General features: G+C 39.2%; 1 protein-coding gene across 22 annotated transcripts in view; it reads right to left on the reverse strand.

Moving 5' to 3' along the window:
* Positions 1 to 23,368, reverse strand: part of arhgap15 (Rho GTPase activating protein 15) — an 826,317-nt gene that overhangs the window by 649,471 nt on the left and 153,478 nt on the right. For all 22 annotated transcript variants that reach the window (XR_011356680.1, XM_069935033.1, XM_069935042.1 and 19 more), the window contains exons 4-5: positions 6,107 to 6,175; positions 4,594 to 4,655 (exon numbers count right to left, since the gene is read on the reverse strand). Coding sequence is in view for 21 of the 22 variants with exons in the window: in XM_069935033.1 (XP_069791134.1) it covers positions 4,594 to 4,655; positions 6,107 to 6,175 (131 nt within the window). In the remaining variant the exon portion in view is untranslated. The remainder of the gene's footprint in view (positions 1 to 4,593; positions 4,656 to 6,106; positions 6,176 to 23,368) is intronic.

Consider the following 23,368-nt stretch of genomic DNA (forward strand, 5'->3'; position numbering starts at 1 on the left):
GCCTGCCCCAACAGGAAGTCAAGAATCCAATTGCAGAGGGAGGTGTTTAGACCCAACAGGCTCAACTTCCTTATCAGGTACTGTGGTATGATTGTGTTGAATGCTGAAATGAAGTCAATAAACAGCATTTTATTTTCCAGGTGGTTGAGGGCTAGATGAAGGGCAGTAGCAATAGTATTGTCCATAGAGCAGTTGGGTCTGTATGCGAACTCTATGGGGTCTAATGATGGGCACAGCAGGAGCTTGATGTACCTCATGACATGCCTCTCGAAGAACTTCATGATGATGGGCTTGAATGCGAAAGAGAGTAATTATTGATGCAGGACACAGCTGACTTCTTTGGTACAGGGACAATGTTGGCAACTGAAGCACGTTGGGACCTTTGTGCTTCTCAGGGAGGTGTTAAAGATGTTGGTGGGAACATCCCCCAGCTGAGCTGCACATCCCCTGAGTACTCTGTTGGGAATGTTATCCAGTCAAGCAACTTCCCACTCATTTTTCATGTCGGTCACTTCAAGACACAGTACCCGGTCATTAGGAGGAGAGGTGGTCTTCTTCGCAGCAATGCCATTTTTCACCTCAAAGCATGTGAAGAAGTTGTTCAGTGCATCTGGGAGGGAGGCATCACCAGCAGATGATGTAGTCCTGTGGTTGGTGGTGTTTTGGATTCCCTTCCACATGCATCACGTGCCTAAAGATTTTCATGATTTACTTTTAACAAAACTGGTGGCAGACATTAGTGTGGATGCCTACTAGTGCACAACAAGGAGTGAAGCAATAATAAGTTATTTGACCCCTCACACCTACTCTGCTATTTAATAAGACCCTGATAAATTGATTACCTCAATGCCACAATTTTGCAAATAATCCCTATCAACGGATTCCCACAATATCTAAAAATCCATTGATTTTTAAAAAATCTTACATGTAATTAGTGATTGTGTATCAAGTACGAAATTCCAAATGTTTAATACATTTTTTTTTCACCTCTGTCAAATTGGTCAGCCCCTTATTTTAAATCTGTGAACCCATTGGATGAGCTGCCATAGTGGAGGAAACATAATTCTTACAAATGTCAAGCCAGTGATATTTTGATAGGTTTCCATGACATCACCCCTCATTCTTCTCGAATAGAGTACTGTCTGCTTCATCCTGCCACATACATCAAACCTGTTTGGAGGAACTAATCTGATGAACCTTTCCTGAACTCCTTCTATCTTCCCAAAAATAAGATTGAGAAGTAACAGGTTTAAGGTGAGTGCAAAGAAATGTAAAGGAGATCTGAGGAGTTAATTTCTCACACAGATGAATATCCAAAACAGGCTGTCAGAGGAGATGCTGGAGGCAGGTAAAATTACATTTAAACAGCTGTTTGTATAGTAAAGGAGAAGAGGATATGGACCTAATGCAGGAAAATGGGATTCACATAGATTGGTGTCATGATCAGCATAGGTCAGGTGGGACAAAGTGATTCATTTCAATGCTGCATATTTCTATGCTTGTGCAATTCTAGGCAATGGAAGCAGGATCTAAAAACAATATTCCAGATGCTCCCTCATATAATTGAAGCCTTTTCATCAATGGTTTTCAAACTGACCCCCTAAACTCACATTCCACCTTAAGCAATCCCTATGCCATAAGTGATCTGTGATTGATAAGGGATTGCTTAAGGTGATATGTGAGTGGGAAGGGAAGGTTGAAAACCACTGCTCTAGACCCAATTTGTTACTGAAATATTTTGCTTGAGAAAAAATGTAATTGGCCCATTTCCTTTGGAAACTGTGCACATAACGAGTCAAATAGGTATGATTAAAACAGTGGTTTCCAAACTTTTTCTTTCCACCTTAAGCAATCCCTTAGTAATCACAGAGCACTTATGGCATAGATTGCTTAATGTGGAATGTGAATTTGGGAGGCAGTTTGAAAACCACTGCCTTATATAAATGAAGCCAGTCATCTACCACTTTCATTCAAATCTTCTGACAATAAAATCCACTATGACCACCTGACAGAGATCCGAATGGACATCAACATCTGTTGCATCAGTTCACTGTCCCAGTATGATTCAGAACAGCCATATTCATTCCCATGCCCAAAAAAGCAAGAAGAACTGGATTAAATGACTACCACTCAGTGGCATTGACCTCTACCATCATGAAATGCTTTAAGGGACTGATAATAGAATGCATCAAATCTCACTTTCCAGTGACATTGGACCCATTTTAATTTGCCTACTGTCCATACTGGTCCACAGATAATGTTATAGCCTTAATCCTCTGCTCTGTCCTGACCTACTTAGAGAACAATGCCTCATCCTCCAGGCTATTGTTCATTAACTTCAACTTGGCATTCAATACAATCATACCTTAAAGAGTGGTGGATAAACTATCCTCACTGGAGCTCAATATCCCTCTCTGCAACTAGATCCTAGACTTTTTGACCAAAAACCACTGTCAATCCAGAATGATAGCAGTGTCAAGTCCCATCATCCTGAGCAGTAGCACACCTCAACCTGTTCAGTGTTCTCAGCCTGTTCCTGTTCACGCTGCTCACTCATGACTGTATTTTCAGATTTAGTTCAACCACAATCATCGTTTGTGGATGATACCACAGTTGTTGGTTTTATCAACAACAGTGATGAATTGGCTTGCAGAGAGGAGGTTGGAAGGCTTGTAAAATGGTATGAGAACAACAAACTGGATAAGACAAAGGAGATGACTGTGGACTTCAGGAGGAAGTCTCCATTACACATCAATGGCTCCATTGTGGAGAGAGAGGAGACCAAAATTTTCCTTGGGGTGCATACAGAGGTTGACCTATCCTGGACTTACAACAACTCCTCATTAGCCAGGAAGATGAAGCAGTGCCTACACTTCCTAAAGAGGTAGAGGAGAGCGAGGCTACCAGCCATCCTCTTGACAACATTTTACAGAACCACAATTGAGAGCATCCTGTCTGGGTGCATCATATGTGGAATGGTGCCTGCATAGCATCGGATCAAAAGTCAGTACAGAGGATCACCAAAATAGGGCAGATGATCTTTAGGCTCTCTCTTTCCTCTATTGATGATATTTATCAGGAGTATTGCACAAGTAGGGCTTAAAGAATTATGGAAGGCACTATCCATCCAGCACACAGTGTCTTTAACCCACTACCATCAAGGAGATGGTACAGGAGCAAAAAAAAAATTAGAATTGCCTGTCTGGGAAATAGCTTCTTTCCCCAGGCTGTGAGATTGTAATTGAGTAAATCATTCCAAAATAATTATATATATTAACTTTAATGTATATCTTTATGTTTGTCTACTGTATTCAGGAGAAACACCGTTTTGTCAGGTTGTATATGTACAACCAGATTACAGTAGACTTGAACGATACTGTTTGTCTTTCCTTGATCTTCTGCATATTAGTTTTCAGTGCTTCATGTACTAGGACAGCTGGTTCCCTCTAATCTTCAACACATCACAACTCCTGCATTTCTATTTCTCTTTGAATGAGCTGAACTACACAATTTTCCACTTTATATTCCTTCTACCATATCTTTGCTCATTTGCTTAAACTCATCCTTGAGACTTTCTGCATCTGCCACAACCAAAACTGTCTCCTGTCCCAGCCTTGTATTATCGGTACATTGGAATACACTACACTTAATCCAACCAGTTTTCAAGAATGTGAACCGATGACTTCTTGCCATCAGACCCTGCAGCATGCCAACCTGGCCATTAAACAATTTTAAACATGTGCCAATATGTAACCATTCACATCATGCATTGTAATTTTGTTGAATGATCACATATGATATTTCATCAAGAGCTTCTGAAAGTTCAAATAGATCAGCAAATGGTTTGTTTTTATCCAATCTGCTTGTTGCAAATTCATAAAGCTCCAAAGATTTGTCAGACATAATTTTTAAGAAATCAGTTTACTCTGCCTAAGTCCTGTTACAATCCTCACACAAAATCTCCTCACTTGTCAGGAAGGTGCAAGAGTGACTGCACTTCCTGAGAAGACTGAGGCAGCCAAGGCTACTAGTCATCATACTGTTAACTTTCTACAGAGCTCTATCGAGAGTGTTCTGTGTGGCTGCATCACAGTGTGGTATGGTTGCTGTAGAGTATTGGACCAGAGGTCAATCTACAGGTATATAAGAATGACAGAGAGAATCACTGAGGTCTCCCCCCACTCTCCTCCCCATTGACATTATCTACTGGGATCACTGTCTGAAGAGGGGTCACAAAATCATTGAGAACCCTGCCATCCCACATACAGCATCTTCTAGCTACTCCTGTCAGGAAAGAGATAAAAAAGTATCAGAGCCAGAACCACCAGTTTCTTCCCACAGTCACTGAGATTGCTGAATGACTGATGAACTGATCATACAATCCCTCCAATACTCTACTATTTATAAAACAGTATTAATTTATTCTTATCTATGTATGTTCTGCAATGTCTGCATATACGTTTATATATGTGTTTTTACATGAAGGACCGAAGAAAGCTGTTTCATCCAGTTGTACTTATAAATTTGCATGATAATAAACAAATTATAATTGATCCCAAAATTTTCACTAGTTAGACTTAAGTCTAAACATACCTAATTTTTTTGCCTCCTTCTGTTATCTTTGCTTTGTTCAGGAAGCCATCTTTCTTCAATGGCTGGAAATTAACAAAGTTGGATATGGATGAAAATGGGTCACATTATCAATAAATGATCATTAAAATACAAGATGGAAAGAATGATTGATTTAACATGGTATGCTAATTCCAATATATTTCTACATTTAGTGCTGGAAACAAAATTTATATCACTAGTATTGAAGTTAATGAAAATGACTGCAAACTGGTTGTAATTCTAGCATCAATAACCCTGGCAATATTGGAAAAGTATGGTGTTCCATTGCCATCAACACCTCATAGGTGAGACATCAAACCAATATTTCATCCATGACCTTGAGTAGATATAAATAATCCTCTAATTCTTTCTAATACCAGAATTTTTTTTTTCTTGATGCATGTGCCAACATGTTTTCTTTGACAAACATCACTGAAACAATCTGCTCAACATCATGTTGCTCTTTGAGTACTTAAATTATCTGCTCTGATTCTTCTGTTGAATGCACAATTGCATTTTTGTTGGCCACAATTCCATTTAGGATTTCCTGAATTAGTGAATGGAGTTGAATGAATTGAAATGAAGTACTGTTAGAAATTGTATGATTAGTAAAATTCTGCAGCATTTTCTTTAAATCAATACAGCAATACATTATTGTGTGTAATTTTACTGCATTGATGCATATATTTGGTGAATGTTTGAATCAAATAAGCCATTCATGGTTAATATAGTTGCTTTCAATTATGTACATCACTTCAGGCAAAATAAGATGGAACTGGAAGTACCCTACCAGCATCTGTACCCTTGGGTACCTAGAACATAATATTAGCATGCCGCAGCTTACTAGTTTTGGCATCCTGTTGTTTGCTGCATTTCACCAGAGCAGTATACTCAAGCAAATGTAAAGAATGAAGCAGTCATCAGAAGACAGGACATAAAATGTCAGTTAGAGGGCAGCAGTGTGGGTTGAGGCATTGGGAAATCACTAATTGAACACGTGAAGGAAGAGACTCCAATCTTGTCAACTACGGTTAGCATCTCTTTTTTTTAAAGTAATCATCTCCACAAAGTCAACTTTGTGTCACTATCTGTATCCTTTATGGGATCAACCAGTCAAAAACAACCCCTGGAGAGCATGATTACATTTACCTATGAAAGGCGATTTCCCACTGTAATCAAATTGACAATGGGGCCTTGTCACTTGCAATGTGCTGGTAGTTTATTGAGGTCAACGGCTTTTCACGACCAAGCCCCAAGTAGAAGAAACTGATGCTTGAACAATGTTGACAACATTATTAGTGTGTATTATACTCTACTTACTTTCAGACCTGGGAAACATATCCCTCTCCAGTAAACTGCACTTACATATGCCAGCACAAGTTACAGTCTTTCAACTATATTTTTTAATGAGTACCAACTTCTTGTTTTCCCATATGCGAAAGAAAAAAAGGTTCAAAGACATACAAGGTAACTTTCTCCTGTATAGAATACTTACAGACTGATCCACCATTCCAGTAATGTTTGATAGGTTGTGCTGTGAATGATTTCGCCTATGGTGGGATATCTGTAAGGTGAAACCAAAAAGTAGCATCTTCAATGTAGGGATATGATTGCCAATATTTATATCTCTATATCTTAATTATGCATTTAAGACAACTCAAATTCAAAGAAGACAAAGTAAAATTTATTTCATAAGTTAGTGCTAATGTTGTAATATATTCATCAAAATTTAAATAAATATCATTTATACATTTGATAATAATCAATGTAATAAGATTGTGAAGAGATGGCTCAAGCGAATACCTTGGGGTGTGCAATTCAAATTCGCATGGGTATACAATTATTAAATAAATACGAAGGGCAACTTCAAAATCATAAACCGAATAACCTCATCTTATTGAGAGTGGACCATTTTTAAATAAATTCACCTGGATATTGTGCGTCTGAGGATGAAATCCCACCTGAGAGCCATGTGTAGAATTGTGACAGGCTTAAATAGAGTGGTCAATCAGAGGCTTTTCCCGTGGTGGATATGTCAAATATGAGCATGCATAGGTTGAAGGTGAGATTGGAATAATTGAAAGGAAATTTGTGACGCAACTTTTTAAAAAAAATATACAAAATGTGATAGGCTCTTTGAATGCAATGTTGGGGGAGGTGATTGAAATAATATGATAGCAATGACTAGGGCCATTCAGACAGGCCCATGAACAGGCAGGAAATAGACAGGTATAGACCACATGTAGACAAATGTGACTAGGGAAGTTGACAAGATAGTTGGTGGGTTGAAGAACATGCAGCTGTGCTGTGCTGTACTGATTTAAGTGCTGTGTTCTCTTAACACATTTTATCCTTCAATGTGTGCGTATACCAGGTTTCTAAAATTAAATTAGATGTACTGTGCTATATTAAATAATCAGAATTAATATTCAAATATATATATTTATAAATATGTTGTTCATTTTTTGGAAGAAAAATAAAACTCATATTGAACATAAAGTAAAGCTGGAAGTAGATTGGAATCATAATGTTCAGGAAACTAATACATAAAATGAAAAGTAATAATTTTTAACAAAACTATTGCAGGTTTTATAGGCAATGGGAACGACATTTGAGATATTAATTTAACTTTGATTGAAATATGGTAGAAAGAACCAATGAGTAAACTCATAACTAAGATTTGTGAGCATCAACATAATTGTCCATTTCTGGTATAACTCCAGTAATGCTATTAAAGATCAGAATCAGAATTTATTGTCATGAATATATTTTGAAATTCATTATTTTGTGGCAAAATTACAGTTGAAACATCCTTATAAAGTTACATTTAAAAATAAATAATTTAATGCAAAAGAAAGAGAAGATGAGGTGGTGTCTGTGGTTCATTGTCCACAGAAATCTGATGGAAGAGGGAAGAAGCTGTCCTTATGCCGCTGAGTGTTTGCTTTAGGCTCCTGTGCCTCCTTCCTGATGGTAGCTGTGTGAGGAGGGCATGGCCTGGATGGTGACGGTCCTTGAGGATAGAGACTGAATTCTTAAGCCACCTCCTTTTGTAAATGTCCTCGATGGAGTGGAAACTGATGCCTGTGATGGCATTGGCCAAGTTCACAATTCTGTAATTGTTTTCTTGCCTGTGCATTGACATCTCCATACCATTCATTGATGCAACTAGTCAGAATGCTCTCCATGGTACTCCTGTAGAAATAAGCAAGAGTCTTTGATGATACACCAAATCTCTTCATGAAGTATAGCTACTTGTGAGCCTTCTTCATGATTGCATCAACATGGAGGTCCCAGGAGAGATCCTCAGAGATGTGGAAATTCAGGATCTTGAAGCTCTTAACCATTTTTCGCTGATGAGCCCTCGATGGCAACTGGTTTATGTCTTGAAATCCACAATCGCCTCTTAGGTTTTACTGATGTTGAGTGCAAGATTGTTGTGACATCACTCAACTAGCTCCTTCCTTCATGCTACCTCACTGCTGTCTGTGATCCTGACAAAAATCGTAGAGTCATCAGCAAATTTGTAGATGGCATTTGAATGGTGCCTAGCCACATAGACTTGGGTGTGGAGCAAGTAGAGCACTAGGCTATCCATGCATCTTTGAAGTGCACCTCTGTTGATCATCAGTGAGAAGTTGTTTCCGATTTATACTGACTGTGGACTTTCAATGAGGAATTCAAGAATCCAGTTGCAGAGGGGGATAGAGAGGCCCAGGCTTTGAAGCTTGTTGACCAGCTCTGATGGTATGATGGTGTTAAAGCTGAGCTGCAGTCAATGAAGTGTAGCCTGATGTTACATCTTATGTGGAGTGAATGTAATGGTAGGAAAATTGAAATGGGTCCAGATCTTTACTTTACTGTAAATTAACTCTGGCTATGACCAATATCTCAAAGCATTTCATCACAGACTGCTGCTGGATGATAGTCATTGAGGCAGCTCATCCTGCTCTTCTTACACTCAGAGCCTGATGCCTTGAGAGGGTTCACCCTCTTGAAGGATTTTCTAATGTTGGCATCAGAGACAGATATCACAGGGTCATCAGCTTCTGCAGGGATTCTCGTAGCCCTTCTTGATTTCTCCTTCTCAAAATGAGCATAAAAGTTGTTCAGCTCATTGGATAGTGAAGTATTACAGCGATTTACAATGTTCCGCCTCACCTTGTAGGTTACACGGCCGTCGTCAATGGGGGGCATCTGGGGCCATTACAATGAGTCACTGTGCTCCCCCACCTGCAGCAGTAGCGTCACTAGTCTCCACAAATTATCTCCAATCCCTGTCATAGGTAACAAGTACCTGATACTCTGTCTCTAGCTTCCATCGGACGCCTCTTTGCTGCTGTGATGGTCTTCGGCGGATCACCCCTGGATTTCCTGTAGAGATCTGGATCAACTGCTTTAACTGCCATCAATCTTGCCCTCATCAGGCTGTAACTCTTTTTATTCATCCATGGTTTCTAGTTGAGATAGTCCCAGTGTATACTCATGGGAACATACTACTCCACACAGATTTGATGCAGTTGGTGACAGCCATGGCATATTCATTCAATTTTAAGGCTGGGTCCTTGAATATGGTCCAGTTCACCAATTCAAAGCTGTCTATAAGATGTTCCTCTGTATTCTTCATGGTAGTGTAGCAGTGGTCAAGTGTTTTGGCTCCTCTGGTTTTGCAGGTAACATGTTGGTGATAGTTCATTAGAGATTTCTTCTGGTTGGCCTGGTTCAATTTAATTTACATGAAACATTTCCAAACATTTTGGTGATTTAAAATTATATTTTACTATAATATAATTTTATATGTGGTGAAGCAATAAAAACAGTTTACAATCAATGGGGGAGCATAGAATTAGGAAAATTAGAGATATTGAGATTGATCAAGGAAGGACACATATCTAGGATAGTCAGGTACATAGATAGGAAATATTGTGCTACATGGGCTAAACACAGTCAAATGGAATTAGCTTAGTATGGATGAATTTGAATGGAAGGACTGTTTCTGTGCTGTATAACTCTATAACTTAAATGCTTAAGAACAGAAATATGCCAGGAATATCTATGAATGAAACCGATCTGGATTCTTTCAAAGATCCTTCTCTCTAATTGAATGTAGTCAGTGCCTGTCTATACTTTCCTTCACTTCGTGAATACAAAATATGGATGAAATGATGGAGTGAGCTTGGAATAATCCATAAATTGAGAGTTACCATGTGATTGACCTCTGTAAAGTGCTAGAGCGTTTATAAAAGTTATATCAAGGTTGAGCCTGAAAAAAATAATTGACAAGACAGAGTCCAGGCATAATTTGGTGTATTTTAAGACTTCATTCTTCAAGTCTTTTCATTTCTATAGTTCTATTCCTGTAGCCCTTGAACTTCTCTGAGCCACCAACAATACTCTTTTACTCTTGTAATGGAAGTTACTACTGAGGCACTCATTAATTGCACTGTTCAATAGCTAAAATCTGCAACAAGCATTCCTAATGATTTGAGTGCATTCTGCAAACATGGTGAATGTTTATACAGCTGTTTTTAGTTTGGAAATTACCTTCCGAGATTGCTTGATGATAGCCATGATGTCTCTTTGAATAATAAGAATGCATCAGGCTCCAATTTATTTTGAGAGGGGCAGAAGCAGATTTTGTATGATAGTTGCTAACATTGGATGCACATCTAACATCAAGTGTCATGGAACTTAATTGGAGGATTCCAGTCTAAATTTTCACTTGGGTGCAATTTCACTAGGAAGTGATAGCTAAAGCAATTGACTTCAGGTAAAAAGAAAACAAGCCAATTTCCAGGTAAAAGTTTTTCTTTATATATTTCTCTGGTTAACAAAACCTTTCCTCTCCAACCTAATTTTCGGAATATTATTCAGCCATAATACTTCAGCTGTAGTTTGTTATGTGACATGGCTTTCTCCCCCAAGTGTTTTCTTATTTCTATTCTTCTTCTGTATTTTCAGCAAGACAGCTTCCAAAAGAAATAGTGTAGTTTCTGGCAGCTGCTCCTTCAGGGGATTCCAAAAGTGTCAGTTTAAATTTTATAGATACTAAACCTTTTTTGCTGAAGTGCCACTTCACTGTCTAAGTACCATATTCACTACATAATTTGCAGAGATAAATATAAAATATGTTATCTACTGTGCTTTGATGCATGTTACTGCATACTACAAATTTGTCTTTCCATTAACTCTTATCAGTTTACATTGTGCATCAAACTCTTGCCATTAGAGATTTTTTTCTGGATTATCTCATCTCTCATCTTTTTTTGATGCTGCCTCCCTCTCAGTCAAGAAATTAAGCTAATTTTGGAATGAATCTTAGTCTGATTTAATTTTCATTTTAATTTAGACATATAGCATGGTCACAGGCCCCTCTGGCCCATGAGCCCATGCTGCCCAAATACCCCAATTAACCTACAATCCCCATATAGAACAGAGAAATATACCCTCATTTTTTTCAGTTCCTAAAGCCTATCTAATAGTCCCTTAAGAGATCCTATTGTTGCTACCTCCACCGCTGTTGCCGGCAACGCATTCTATGCACTCAAAACTCTCAGTGTGAATAAAAAATACATCCCCTGTACTTAATCCCATCCTTATAACTATGCCCCTTTGTGTTAGCCATTTCAGCCTTGGGATAAAGCCTTTGGCTATCTACATGATCAATGCCTCTCATCATCTTGTGTACTTCTATCAGGTGATCCCCCATTCTCCATCACTAAGGAGAAAAGACTAAGTTCATTTAACCTATCCTCAGAAGGCATGTTCCCTAAATCAGGAAACATCCTTGTAAATCTCCTTTGTGAAGAAATGCTTTGAGAGGTTGGTCATGGCCAGAATTATCATCTGCCTAAATAAAAGAACGAACCCACTACAATTTGCCTACCAGCAGACACAATATCACTGGCTCTCCACTCTGCCTGTACCACTCAGACAAAAGCAACCCACACATTCAGCCACTACCCAATGACTACAGCTCAACCATCAACACCAATGTTGACTAACTGGTCAACAAGCTCCAAACCCAGGGTCCCTGCACCCCACTCTGGAACTGGATCTTTGGCTTCCTCATCAGAAGATCACAGTCAACATGAATTGGAAACACCATCTCCTCCTCAGTGACAATCAACACAGGTGCACCTTAAGGATGCATGCCCATCCCACTGCTCCACTCACTGTGTGGCTGGGTTCAACCAAAATGCCATTCACAAATCAGCCAATGACACATCTTCATGACCATAAATTCTAATTCTGATTATGTCATGAAATGCCAACGTGTAGGTTGAACTGGACAATATAGCAGGTCCTTAGTGGGTAATCTGGTGGAATGAAAGGTCCCAACTGGTGTGTGAATAGTCTGCTCAATTTAATGGGTACCACTAGTGATATTAGTGCCTGCGTGCTTGCAGTTATATTTCACAGCATGGCTGGCAGCCATGCTCTCACATCCCTGCTGACTGCACTGTTATATTTCACAGTATGGCTAGCCGCGCTGTGAAATATAAATGTGCATTCAGCTGGGCTGAAAGAGTGTGGCCAGCGGTAGTGTCAGAGAGTGGTCGGTCGTGCTGTGAAATATAACTATACAGGCGGCGGGGCTGTCAGAGTGCTATACGTAATATGCCACTCATGACATCGCAGCTGGAAGCGGCACCCCTCTTAAAATCCTGGGTTCCTGATGAACCAGGTAAATCATACTACAGTGGGAAAGGCTCCATAGAGGCAAGGAGAAAACATACAGGAGGGAAAATGTTTTGAAGGACAGGAGGAAATCAGTCCCCTCGTGGGAAATCCAAGCAGACACAGGCAGAATGTCCAAACTCCTTACAGACTATGGTGTTGTAATAGGATTGCGCTAATTGCTATGTTAACCATGCCACATGTTGCTTGTCAACTGGTTTCTTCTCTCCCTCATCCAATGCTCCACTGTAACATAAAGCCACTTTTATAATCTCAAAACAACTGTGGCCTGTTTAAACCATATACTTTAGAATTTGAATTATAGTTCTTTAGATAATTTCTGGGTCAAGGTCTAATGTGTTTCACTTTGCATCACCATTGATTGTTGCATTGTTGAAACACTTTTTTCTTATATCTGTAACTATGAATATTTATTTATCTATTGATCCTTTAGATTTATCTTTTTTTTCTTTTAGTTCTGGGGTAATTTAATATATACTATTTTAGATGAACATTGAACTTCTGTGCAAGACAATAAACTTGTAATAATTATCATTAAATATTCAAATACATACAGGCCAAGATTTTTTTATTTTAATTTTAATTTAGAAATACAGCATGGCAACAGGCTTTTCTGGCCCAGAAGCCCATGCTGGCCAAAATACGACCCATATGCCCATTTAAACTCATAAGTCTTTAAAACATGAGAGAAAAATAAAGCATTCAGAGAAAACTCATGCAAACTAAAGAGAATGTTCAAACACCTTACAGACAGCAATGGATTTGAACCCAGGACGTTGGCACTACTAACTGTTACATGAACCCTGCCATCTATTTTCCTGTTGCACCAATGGCAAATCTATTTGACATTCACTGTCAGAACAGGATAAAAATGACAGAAACTTTGGGAGTTTTATGCATTCATAGCTTAATGTGGAATTCCCAAAATGGCTGTTAGTGATTGCTGTTAATGCAGAGTTCATAGCCTTCTTACTGTAGGCAATAGAACTCAGCTGAATTGATGCAAATTTAAAATATTCTTGAAATATGTTTGCTATCCTTTATTGCATAGTCTAAGTGAGTTTTTAGTGGCATTTCATGACATAATCAGAATTAGAATTTATGGTCATGAACAAGTCATGAAGTTCAGTGTTTTGCGGCGGCATCATGGTGCAAATATATATTATAATCATCTTACAACACTATGATTTAAAAAAATAAAATAATAATGAATGAAAAGTAAGGCAGTGTCTTTGGTTCATTGATTATTCAGGAATCTGAAGGCAGCGGGGAAGAAGCTGTCTTTGAGCCATTGAGTGCTCGTCTTTAGGCTCCTGAACCTTACCCCCCCCCCCCCATAGTAGCAGAGTGATGAGGGCATGGCCTGGGTGGTAGAGGTCTTTGAAGATAGAGGCTGCTTTTAAGATACCCCCTCTTGTAGATGTCTCAATGGAGTGAAATCTGTGCCTGTGATGTTGCAGGCCAAGTTAACAACCCTCTGGAGTTTATTCTTGTCATGAGAGTTGGCACCTCTATACCAGACAGTGATGCAACCAGCCAGAATGCTCTCCACATTTCACATGTAGAAGTTTACAAGAGAGATGACATACCGTATCTCCTCAGACACTTCACAAAGTATAGCAACTGGCAAGCCTTCTTTGTAATTGCATTAAAATGGAGGATCCAGGACAGACCCTCGGAGATGATGACACCTATGAACTTGAAGTTCTTGACCCTCTCCACTACTGACTGGGTCATGTTTCCCTGACTTTCTCCTGAAATCCACAATCATCTCCTTGGTTTTGCTCACGTTGAGCACAAGGTTGTTGTCATTACACAATTCAACGAGCTGATCTATCTCCCTCCTGTACGCTTTCTCATTGCTATTTGCAATTCTGCTGATAACTGTGGCGTTATCAGCAAACTTGTAGATGGCATTGGAATTGTGCCTGGCCACATAGTCATGGGTGTATAATAAGTAGAGCTGTGGGCTGAGCACACAACCTTGTGGTGCACAAGTATTGATAATCAATTTGAGGAGAAGATGTTGTTTCCAATTCATACTGACTGTGGTCTTCCAATAAGAAAGTCAAGGATCCAGTTGCAGTTTGGGGTACAAAGGCCTAGAGTTTGTAGCTTCTTGACCAGCACTGAAGGAATAATGGTATTGAAGGCCAAGCTGTAGTCGATGAAGTGCAGCCATATGTATGAATTTCTGTTTTCGAGGTGAACCAGAGCTGAGTGGAGAGGCAGCGATATTGCATCTGCTGTGGCATACTTGTGACAATAGACAGATTGCAGTGGGTCCAGATCTTTGCTTAGGTACATCTTCATTCTGGTCATGACCAGCATCTCAAAGCATTTCATCACAGTAGAAGTTAGTGCTACTGTGTAGGCGTCATTGAAGCAGCTCATGCTACTCTTCTTGGGTACCAGGATGGTTGATGCCCTTTTGAAGCAGGTGGGAACCTCTGACTGCAGCAATGAGAGGTTGAAAATGTCCATGAACAATCTGGCTAGTTACATCTCAATTTATTTTCCATTTTGTCAGAAATATATTTCAAAGGATATATTTGTACAATATGTATCAATCTGCCAAAGAAGACAGGTATGCAATCCATCAGTCTCTCTTTCCTAAAGTCCACATTAAGGTCCTTTGTCTTGCTGATGTTGAGACCAAAGTTGTTGTTCCGACATCATGCAATCAGATTCTCATTCTCCATCCTATAATCTGATGCACTATTACCTGTTATTCAGCCAACAATCATGACCAAATTTACAGATTATATTGGAGCTAAACTCAGCTATGAAATTGTGGGCACAAAGGGAATAAAGCAATGATTAAACAAAAGCCTTGGTGCTGATAGTCAATGTGAAGGAAGTGAAGTTGCAGATCCACACTGATTGAGTCTGCTGAGGTATGATGGTTTTGCCATATTTAAGTGGAACAAACAACTTTGAATCATATTGTTGCTTTTATTTCTAGCTCCTTTAAAGTAGAATGTTTGATGTGGGTTGATTTCTATAATCGGTTATCAATTTCATTTTAATTTTAGTGAATAATGGGTCAGCAAATGGACAGACAATGTTGAATCCTGCATCAGAATTTGAGATTTAGATACACTGCAGAATCATGTACTTTCAGGGCTCTGTTCTTGTTTTGGATATGTTTGTGATGCACCAACATTTCATTGAAAGGAGATTATAAATTATTTCAATAAATCAATAGAGACTGTTTCACTAGAACACAAGAACAGTATAAAGTATTTTCACTCCTCAAACTTATGGCATTCTATAAGATCATGAATGATTTATGATATAATTCTATCCATCTGTTTTTTTTTTGCTGAATATCTGCAAATAACTTTTATTAAAAAGGCTAACAAATAGCCTGCCATCAACAGCCATTAATGGAAGAGTATTTCAAGCACCAACTCCTTGCTCTTTCCTGCAGATGCCTTTTGCTTTTGAATTTATTACTTGTTATAGCAGAAATATTAACTTCTATTCACTTCTTTCAACAACACCATTCATTGCATGTTTAACCTTGCCATGTTCATAGTAGCTGTTACATTTGCTTATTCAACAATAATAACAGTACATCATTTGTAATTATTTTTTAAGTGCTTTGAGACATCCCACAGTCACAATTAGAATTGAAATGATTTTTTTTTTCCCAAGCTCACATTCTTTTATCTTTCAACATTTTTCAAAATGTATAACAAGCCAATAAGTAATAAATATGAAGTCAGGTATGATTGAACTGAGCAAAATTAATCACCATAAAGGCTTGTTTCTTGTCAAGATCAAGTGACCCATATTTGATTGTGAATGACTGACAGGTTAAAGTGTATGTTTTTTTTTTATGTTCTACATTTCAAGCTCTGGTAAATGCCAAAGCATTTGGGTTCAAACCATGGCTAAATGATCACCAAAAAGAAAAAAATATATATATCAAAACATTTATCTGAGTGCAGCACATAAAAGAGAAATAACAATAATCAATAAAGTGAAATTAGAGGAAAGCAAAATATTCTTAAAAAATGAAGATTGTGCCAAGTATATTCTTGGAACAACTTAGAACTTCCAAGTTTGATGTATTTAATGCTGCTCCTTCACTTAAACATTGTTTTAGTAGCATGTCTCTTATTCAAACAACTTCTGCTTTATGAAACCAAGAAGTCATCCAGAACTGGTCAGTTTTAAAAAAAAGGCATTCAAACTATCTCATTAAATAATAGTCTTCATATTTCCCAGTTTAAAAACAAACAACTGAGAAGACATTGCATGTACTCACATTCTCACAACAGGAGATTTAAAGTTGTATAAATTGTGGTTTTTGTCCTTTCAAGATAATCATATATCTAATATAAATTCTTTAATTTACTTTGCAATCTTTCATTAAAAAAAACAATATTTTTTAAGAACTGTGAAATTTCACTTTCTGACAGTTTAGCTATATTTGAAATGACCATTTCTACCACACATATACACAGAAGACTTAAATAAAAGTGTAATGACAAGGGTTTATTACTGCAATGACAATTTCTTTCTGTAATGGTGACATGTAGGGGGGGTTTACTACATAAAACACGGATCAGTGGCATTTCCTTACATCGATGGCAGGTTCAAGGTCAGAATCCAGCCATTTTCAGTTCATCTTCCCTAATCCATGAAGTGAAATGACAAGGTAATGCTAGCTAGGGTCAGCTACATTATATGAACTGTTACATAAAATGAGTAAGTGGAAATCAATCCAGCTGACAAATTGCTTCAAGATAATCAGAACTCACTCTATGTTGCTGTTATATCCCTGACCAAAAAAATACCATATCAGTGATGTTATCTCTATTTATTAACAAACAACTCTTGAATGCAAAAGAATAATTCAGTATTTAATTAATCCTCTGCTTCTGTGGTAAAACAATGCATGAATTGGCAGACATTCTAAGCTCTCACAGGTCATTGAGCATTCTAGTTAATTACTCCACGAATAACCTACTTTTCCACCCTCTGGAAACAGTTTTATAATGGCAGTCTTGGTCTGACAAATGTGTCATCTACATAATTAGCTAGGAAGCAACACATAAAACATTAAGCACGCTTTGTGTCGTTAACTATCAAAACATTTCATTTGTTGTCAATAATTCATCACTGGTAGGCTCTGAAGGGGTTTTAAATATGTAAATAAGTCCAGATGCTAACAAGGTCACACATATCATTTGAAAGAGAGAACCAGATTGAACAATTCAGTCTGACAATCCTATGTTAATCTTTTCTTCAACTGAAAAAACGATGGCTGATGACGATCAATTCTTCTGTTCTATTGATTCTTAAATGAAGTTTGACAGAATTCATTGGTAGTTCATTGAGAAGACATCACTATTTGCAAAGGTAAAATAAATTGCTGACCAGAATACAAGCACTTATCTCCCTGAGAGGTGCCAAATTTTATCAAACTGAACACTCAATGTCATTTAAGAGGAACACCAAGATCTGGAGCTGGAGAATCTGAACAAAACTAAAACTCCTAACATGTTCACAAAGAACATCACAACCCATGTCAGATAAACTGCAAAGGCAATTCTGAAGAATGTTTTGCTTTCCTTCATCAAATGGGAATTGGTTGCAAATGTAATTTTCCACTGTATTTGAGGTTTTTGATGTAGAATAGTATTTAAAAACTTCAGCAATCCCCATAAAGGAGACTGTAAAGATTCTGGTAATAATTTGGACTGAACAAATCGGTCACATAATGACGAACAAAATGAATCAAGCTCTTCAGTTACGTTTAGGCTTTGAAACCAATGTCTGAGATTCTCCAGTTCTTACATGGCTGCTTGCTAAAATTGGAGAAAACATGATCTCTAAAGAGAGAAAAAATAATGTACTCTTTATCTAGTCATGCAGTTGTGTAGCAGCACAGAAACAAGCCCTTTGGCCCAACTTATTCACAACATGAAAGAAGCTGATTCCGGCACTAATGATAAGTGGTAATGTTGCCTCACCTGCAGGAAAAAGAATCTCATGGTTGTATGTGATGTCATGTATGTATCCTGATAATAAATCAGAATTTTGAACTTTGAGACCCGTGTCACCCAATTACACCTACCAGCTCCTATGTTTTTGGAGGGTGGGAAACTGGAGCAGTTGGGAAACCAGAGCAGTTCAGGGAAAACCAGAGCAGTTCAGGGAAAATCCATGAAGGTCAGAGGGAGAACAGACAAATTCCTTAGCAGGGGTGAGGTGCTGCCGGACTTCACCGGAGTGCTGCTCCAGCATCTCATGGGGAGCTCCAGCATCTCCTTGTCACCAGTTCTAGTGAGCTCTGGCACCTAAAAAATTACCACTGCACCCCTTCTCTTTTGAGACAGAGCCGGTTTCAAACTGGTGCTGAAATTGCATTGTGCTGACCACTTTGCTAAACTTCTGGAAGTTCTTTCCTTTGAAATTTTCCCTTCTCACTTAAACCTATGCCTTCTAGTTTTAGTAAAAACACAATGTTGGAGAAACACAGCAGGTCAACAAAGCATATTTCACATAGCAAGGATGAAGACACATGACCAAAATTTCGGCCCTGAGGCCTTCATCAAAGTATGAGCAAAATGTAGGCTGACACCTAAACAAAATGGTGGGGTTAGGGGGTGGCAGTGGGAGGAGCACAGGCTCATTAGCAGGATATACTAATGAGTATGGGAGAGTGGACATGAGAGAAAACAAGTGGAGGGGAATAACTCAGTGCAGAGGGAAGGGGGGTGGTGAACTAGAGGAAAGGAGAGAAAGGAAGAAAATGAGAAAAGGGAGTGATCCAGCAGAAACTGGAGGTTGGAGAGTGCCCAGACAAAATATTAGGTGTTGCTCCTCCAGTTTACAGGTGGCTTTGGTTTGATTATACATGAGGCCATGGACAGATGTTTCAATGTGGGAATGGGGTGCGGAAATGAAATTGTTATCCACTAGAAGATCCCTATCATTAATAAAGACAGAACAAAGGTGCTCAGTGAAGGGATATCCCAATCTCATCCAGTCTCTCCAATGTTGAGAAGGTCAAAACAGGAGCACTGGTCGCAATAGTTGACTCCCACTGATTCACAAGTGAAGTGTTGCTTCACTTGGAAGGACAGTTTCGGACCCTGAATGGTAGTGAGGAAGGAGTTGTGGGAACAAGTTGTGGGAAGGGATGAGGGGACAAGGGAGTTGTGAAGGGAGCAGTCTCTATGGAAGGTGAAAAGAGGAGGAGAGGGAATGATGTGCCTTGTGGTGAGATTACATTGCAGGTGACAGAAATAGCAGAGGATAATGTGTTGGATACAAAGGCTGCTGGGGTGGTAGGTGAGGACAAAGGGAATCCTGCTTTAGTTGCAGCTAGGGGTAAAGGTGGCCAGGGCAGATATGCAGGAAAAGGAGGAGATGCGGGTAAGGACTGAATTGATGTGAATGGAGGGGAAGCCATGGTTTTTGTAAAAAGAGGACAAGTAATTCCTTCTAGTTTTAGGCTCCACAACCCATGATGAAGATAATGACTATCTGTTAGCAATTTCTCTCATAATTTTATAAATCTCTATCAGATCATCCCTCAGCAATATTCCAGTAAGAATAAAAAAATCTACTGAAGGAACACAATGAGTAAAGCAGCATCTTTGAAGGCAAAGGGATGTTGACATATCGTGTCAAGAACCTGCAGGAGAAATGTCAACCATGGCTTTGCATCCAGAGATGCTGCTACAGTTCCTCTAGTTTGCTTCTTGCTCCAGATTCCACCAATTGTAGTCTTTTGTGTGCAAAAGGCCGAAATACTGGAAAAACTCAGCTGATCTCGCAGCATCCTTCAGAAGTAAAGCTATATTACTAACCTTCCTCAAGGAATGAGTGAAAAAATCTCAGCATCTGTATTAAAGGCTGGGGAAAGTAAGGGGGAACTTTTCGTTCTTGATAACAGACCAAAGCAGTCCCCACCACCATCATTCTCTGGCCGTCACAACTTGACCTCTCCCTCAATAACTTCTTTGACTCATCCCATTTTCTCCAAGTCAAAGGGATGTTCATAGGTACCTACATTGACCCTGGCTATGCTTGTCTTTTTGTTGGGTACATGAAGCAATCCATGCTACAAGTCTACATAGCCAAGTCCACCCAACTCGTTCTCCATTACATTGATGACTATTTTGTTGCTGCCTTATGTATCCATGATGAGTTTGTCAACTTTATCCACTTTGTTGTTAACTTCTACTCTCACCACATATTCACTTGGTCCATCTCAAGCAACACTCTCCCTTTCTTCAATCTCTCAGTCTCAATTTCAGGTTTATTGTCAGAGGACATACATGACATCACATACAACCCTGAGATTCCTTTTTCCTGTGGGTGTGGCAGAATGACCATTAATTGGTAATGCAAAAAATAAACTGTACAAAGTGTAAACTTGTAAACAGATAACAAATGTAAACAAACTGACTCTGCAATACAGAGAAAGCAGAAGAAAATCAATAAAGTGCACAAGAGTCCTGAAGTGAATTTCCGATTGAGTTTGTCATTGAGGGGTCTGATTGTAGTGGGGTCCTATCTGTTCTTGAACCTGGTGGTGTAAGCCTTGTGGCACCTATACCTCTTTTCTGATAGCAGCAGTGAGAACAGAGGATGTGCTGAATGATGTCGGTCTTTGATAAATGTTGTTGCCCTCCGAAGGCAGCGTTCCTTGTAGATGTACTCAATAGTAGGGAGAGTTTTGCCTGTGATGTCTTGGGCTGTGTGCACTACCTTTTGGAGGACTTTACACTCAGGGGTATTGGTGTTCCCATAGCAGGACTGTGATTCCCCGCTTTTCCCACTTTCCACCACACCTCTCTAGAAATTTGCCAGGGTTTCTGGTGTCATACCAAACTTTCGCAAATGCCTGAGGAAGTAGAGGCACTGACATATGTTTTTCACAATGCCATTGTGCCCAGGAAAGTTCTTCCAAGATAATGCTTCCCAAAAACCTAAATTTGTTCACCTTCTCCACTTCTGATCCCCCAATAATCATTGGATTGTATACCTCTGGCTTTCCTTTCCTGAAATCAACAATCAGTTCCTTAGTTTTAGTGAGATTAAATGCAAGGTTGTTGTTTGTGCACCATTCAGCCTAGTTTTCAATCTCCATCCTGTGTGCTGACTCAACCCCATCCTTTATACAACCCACCACCATGGTATTGTTGGCAAATTTGTAGATGATGTCATTGTCTTACCCAGATACACCATCATAGGTATAAATTGAGTAGAGCAGGGGACTAAGAACACAGCCCTGTGGTGCTCCGGTACTGATGAAGATTGTGGAGGACAAGTTCTTAGCAATCTTCACTGATGGTGGTCTGGAGGTGAGAGGTGAGGGAATCCACAATCCAATTATACAGTGGGGTTGTTAACTCCCAGGTCTTAGAATTTGCTGATCAGTTTTGAGGGGATGATGGTGTTAAATGCCAAACAAGAGTCTATAAAGAGCATCCTCATGTATGCATCTTTGCTGTCCAGGTGTTCCAGGGATTTTTGAAGAGTCAGCGAGATGGCATCTGCTGAAGACTTGTTTCTAAGATAGATGACTTGGAATGGATGTGTGTCACTGCTCAGACAGGAGCTAATATGTTTTATCACCAGCCTTTCAAAACACTTCATCACTGTTGATGTAAGTGTTACTGGATGATAGTCATTAAGGCAGGTTACTGCTCTCTTCTTGGCCATTGGTTTGATTGATTCCTGTTTGAAACAGATGTGTACTACGCCCTGCTGGAGATATTTACAAACCCACTAACTCCCACAGCTACCTTGACTACACCTTTTCATTTCCTGTCCTCTGTAAGATTTCCATTTCTTTCCCTCAATTCTTCCATCTTCATCGCATCTGTTCCCAGGACAGGGTCATCCATGCTGGATCATTAGAGATGTCCTCTTTCTTCAAATAATGTGACTCCCCTCTAACACGATAAACTCAGCCTTCACCTGCATATACTCCACTATGCCCACATCTGCCTTAGCCCCCTCTACCCAAACGTGCAACAAGGACGGGATTCCTCTTTTCCTCACCAATCACCCCACCAGCATCTATTGTATTATCCTTCACCATTTCCACCACCTGCTAAATGATCCCACCACTAGATATATTCCCCTCCCCACCTTCTGCAGGAACTGGTCTCTCTGTGACACCTTCATCCATTCCTCCCTCCACAACAATCATCCATGCCCCCTATCCCTGTAACTGTAGGAGATGCTCCACTTGTGCCCACACTTCTTCCCACATCACCAATAAAAGCCCCAAACATGACTTCCAAGTGAAGCAACTCTTCAATTGTGAATCTACCGGTGTCATATACTGTGTCTAGTGCTTCTTTTGTGGTCTCCTCTACATCAGAGAGACTGGAAATTTGCTTCATTGAGCATGCCAGGGCAGTCAACTATAATAGCATGGATCTCTCCATGGATATTCATTTCATTTCCCTGCCCCATTCTCTTGCAGACTGAGACCATCTGCTTATTGGAGGTCAAATACCTCATCTTCCATCTGGGCACCCTCCAACAGGATGGAATGAACACCAACTTCTCTGATTTCTGTTAGAAAACACCCCACCCATCTTCTTCCCCAACTCCTTTCCTCTAGCTCTGTCTCAGTCTTCCTTTTCCCTCTGTGGATAATATCAATTCTCATCTTTACTCTTATCCAAATAGCACCATTTATCTGTTAGTCAATACTCTTTCCCCTACTATTATTTTTTTCCTTTCTTTCACCAGCATTTAATTCAGATGCCTGCCTTTTTAACCCATATTTTGAGGAAGGGGTCAGGCCTGAATCTTAAATAATATCTTTACCTCCTATGAACGCTAGAGTTCCTCCAGCATTTTCTGCATTTTGACGACATTCACAGTGTTTTCTGAGTTGTTTCACTGCAGTCTTTTGTGTGTCCAGTTAGAATAAGCCTATCAATCTCTCCTTTTCAATAAAGCCCTCCATTCCAATAAACATCCATGTGAACCCTTCTGAATGCTTTCTAATCTTTCCTGTCACTTGGGAAAAAATCCAACTTTTATCTCTAAAATTATGTTAAAATGC

This window comes from Narcine bancroftii, chromosome 4, assembly GCF_036971445.1.
Source record: "Narcine bancroftii isolate sNarBan1 chromosome 4, sNarBan1.hap1, whole genome shotgun sequence".
Taxonomy (NCBI): Eukaryota; Metazoa; Chordata; class Chondrichthyes; order Torpediniformes; family Narcinidae; genus Narcine; species Narcine bancroftii.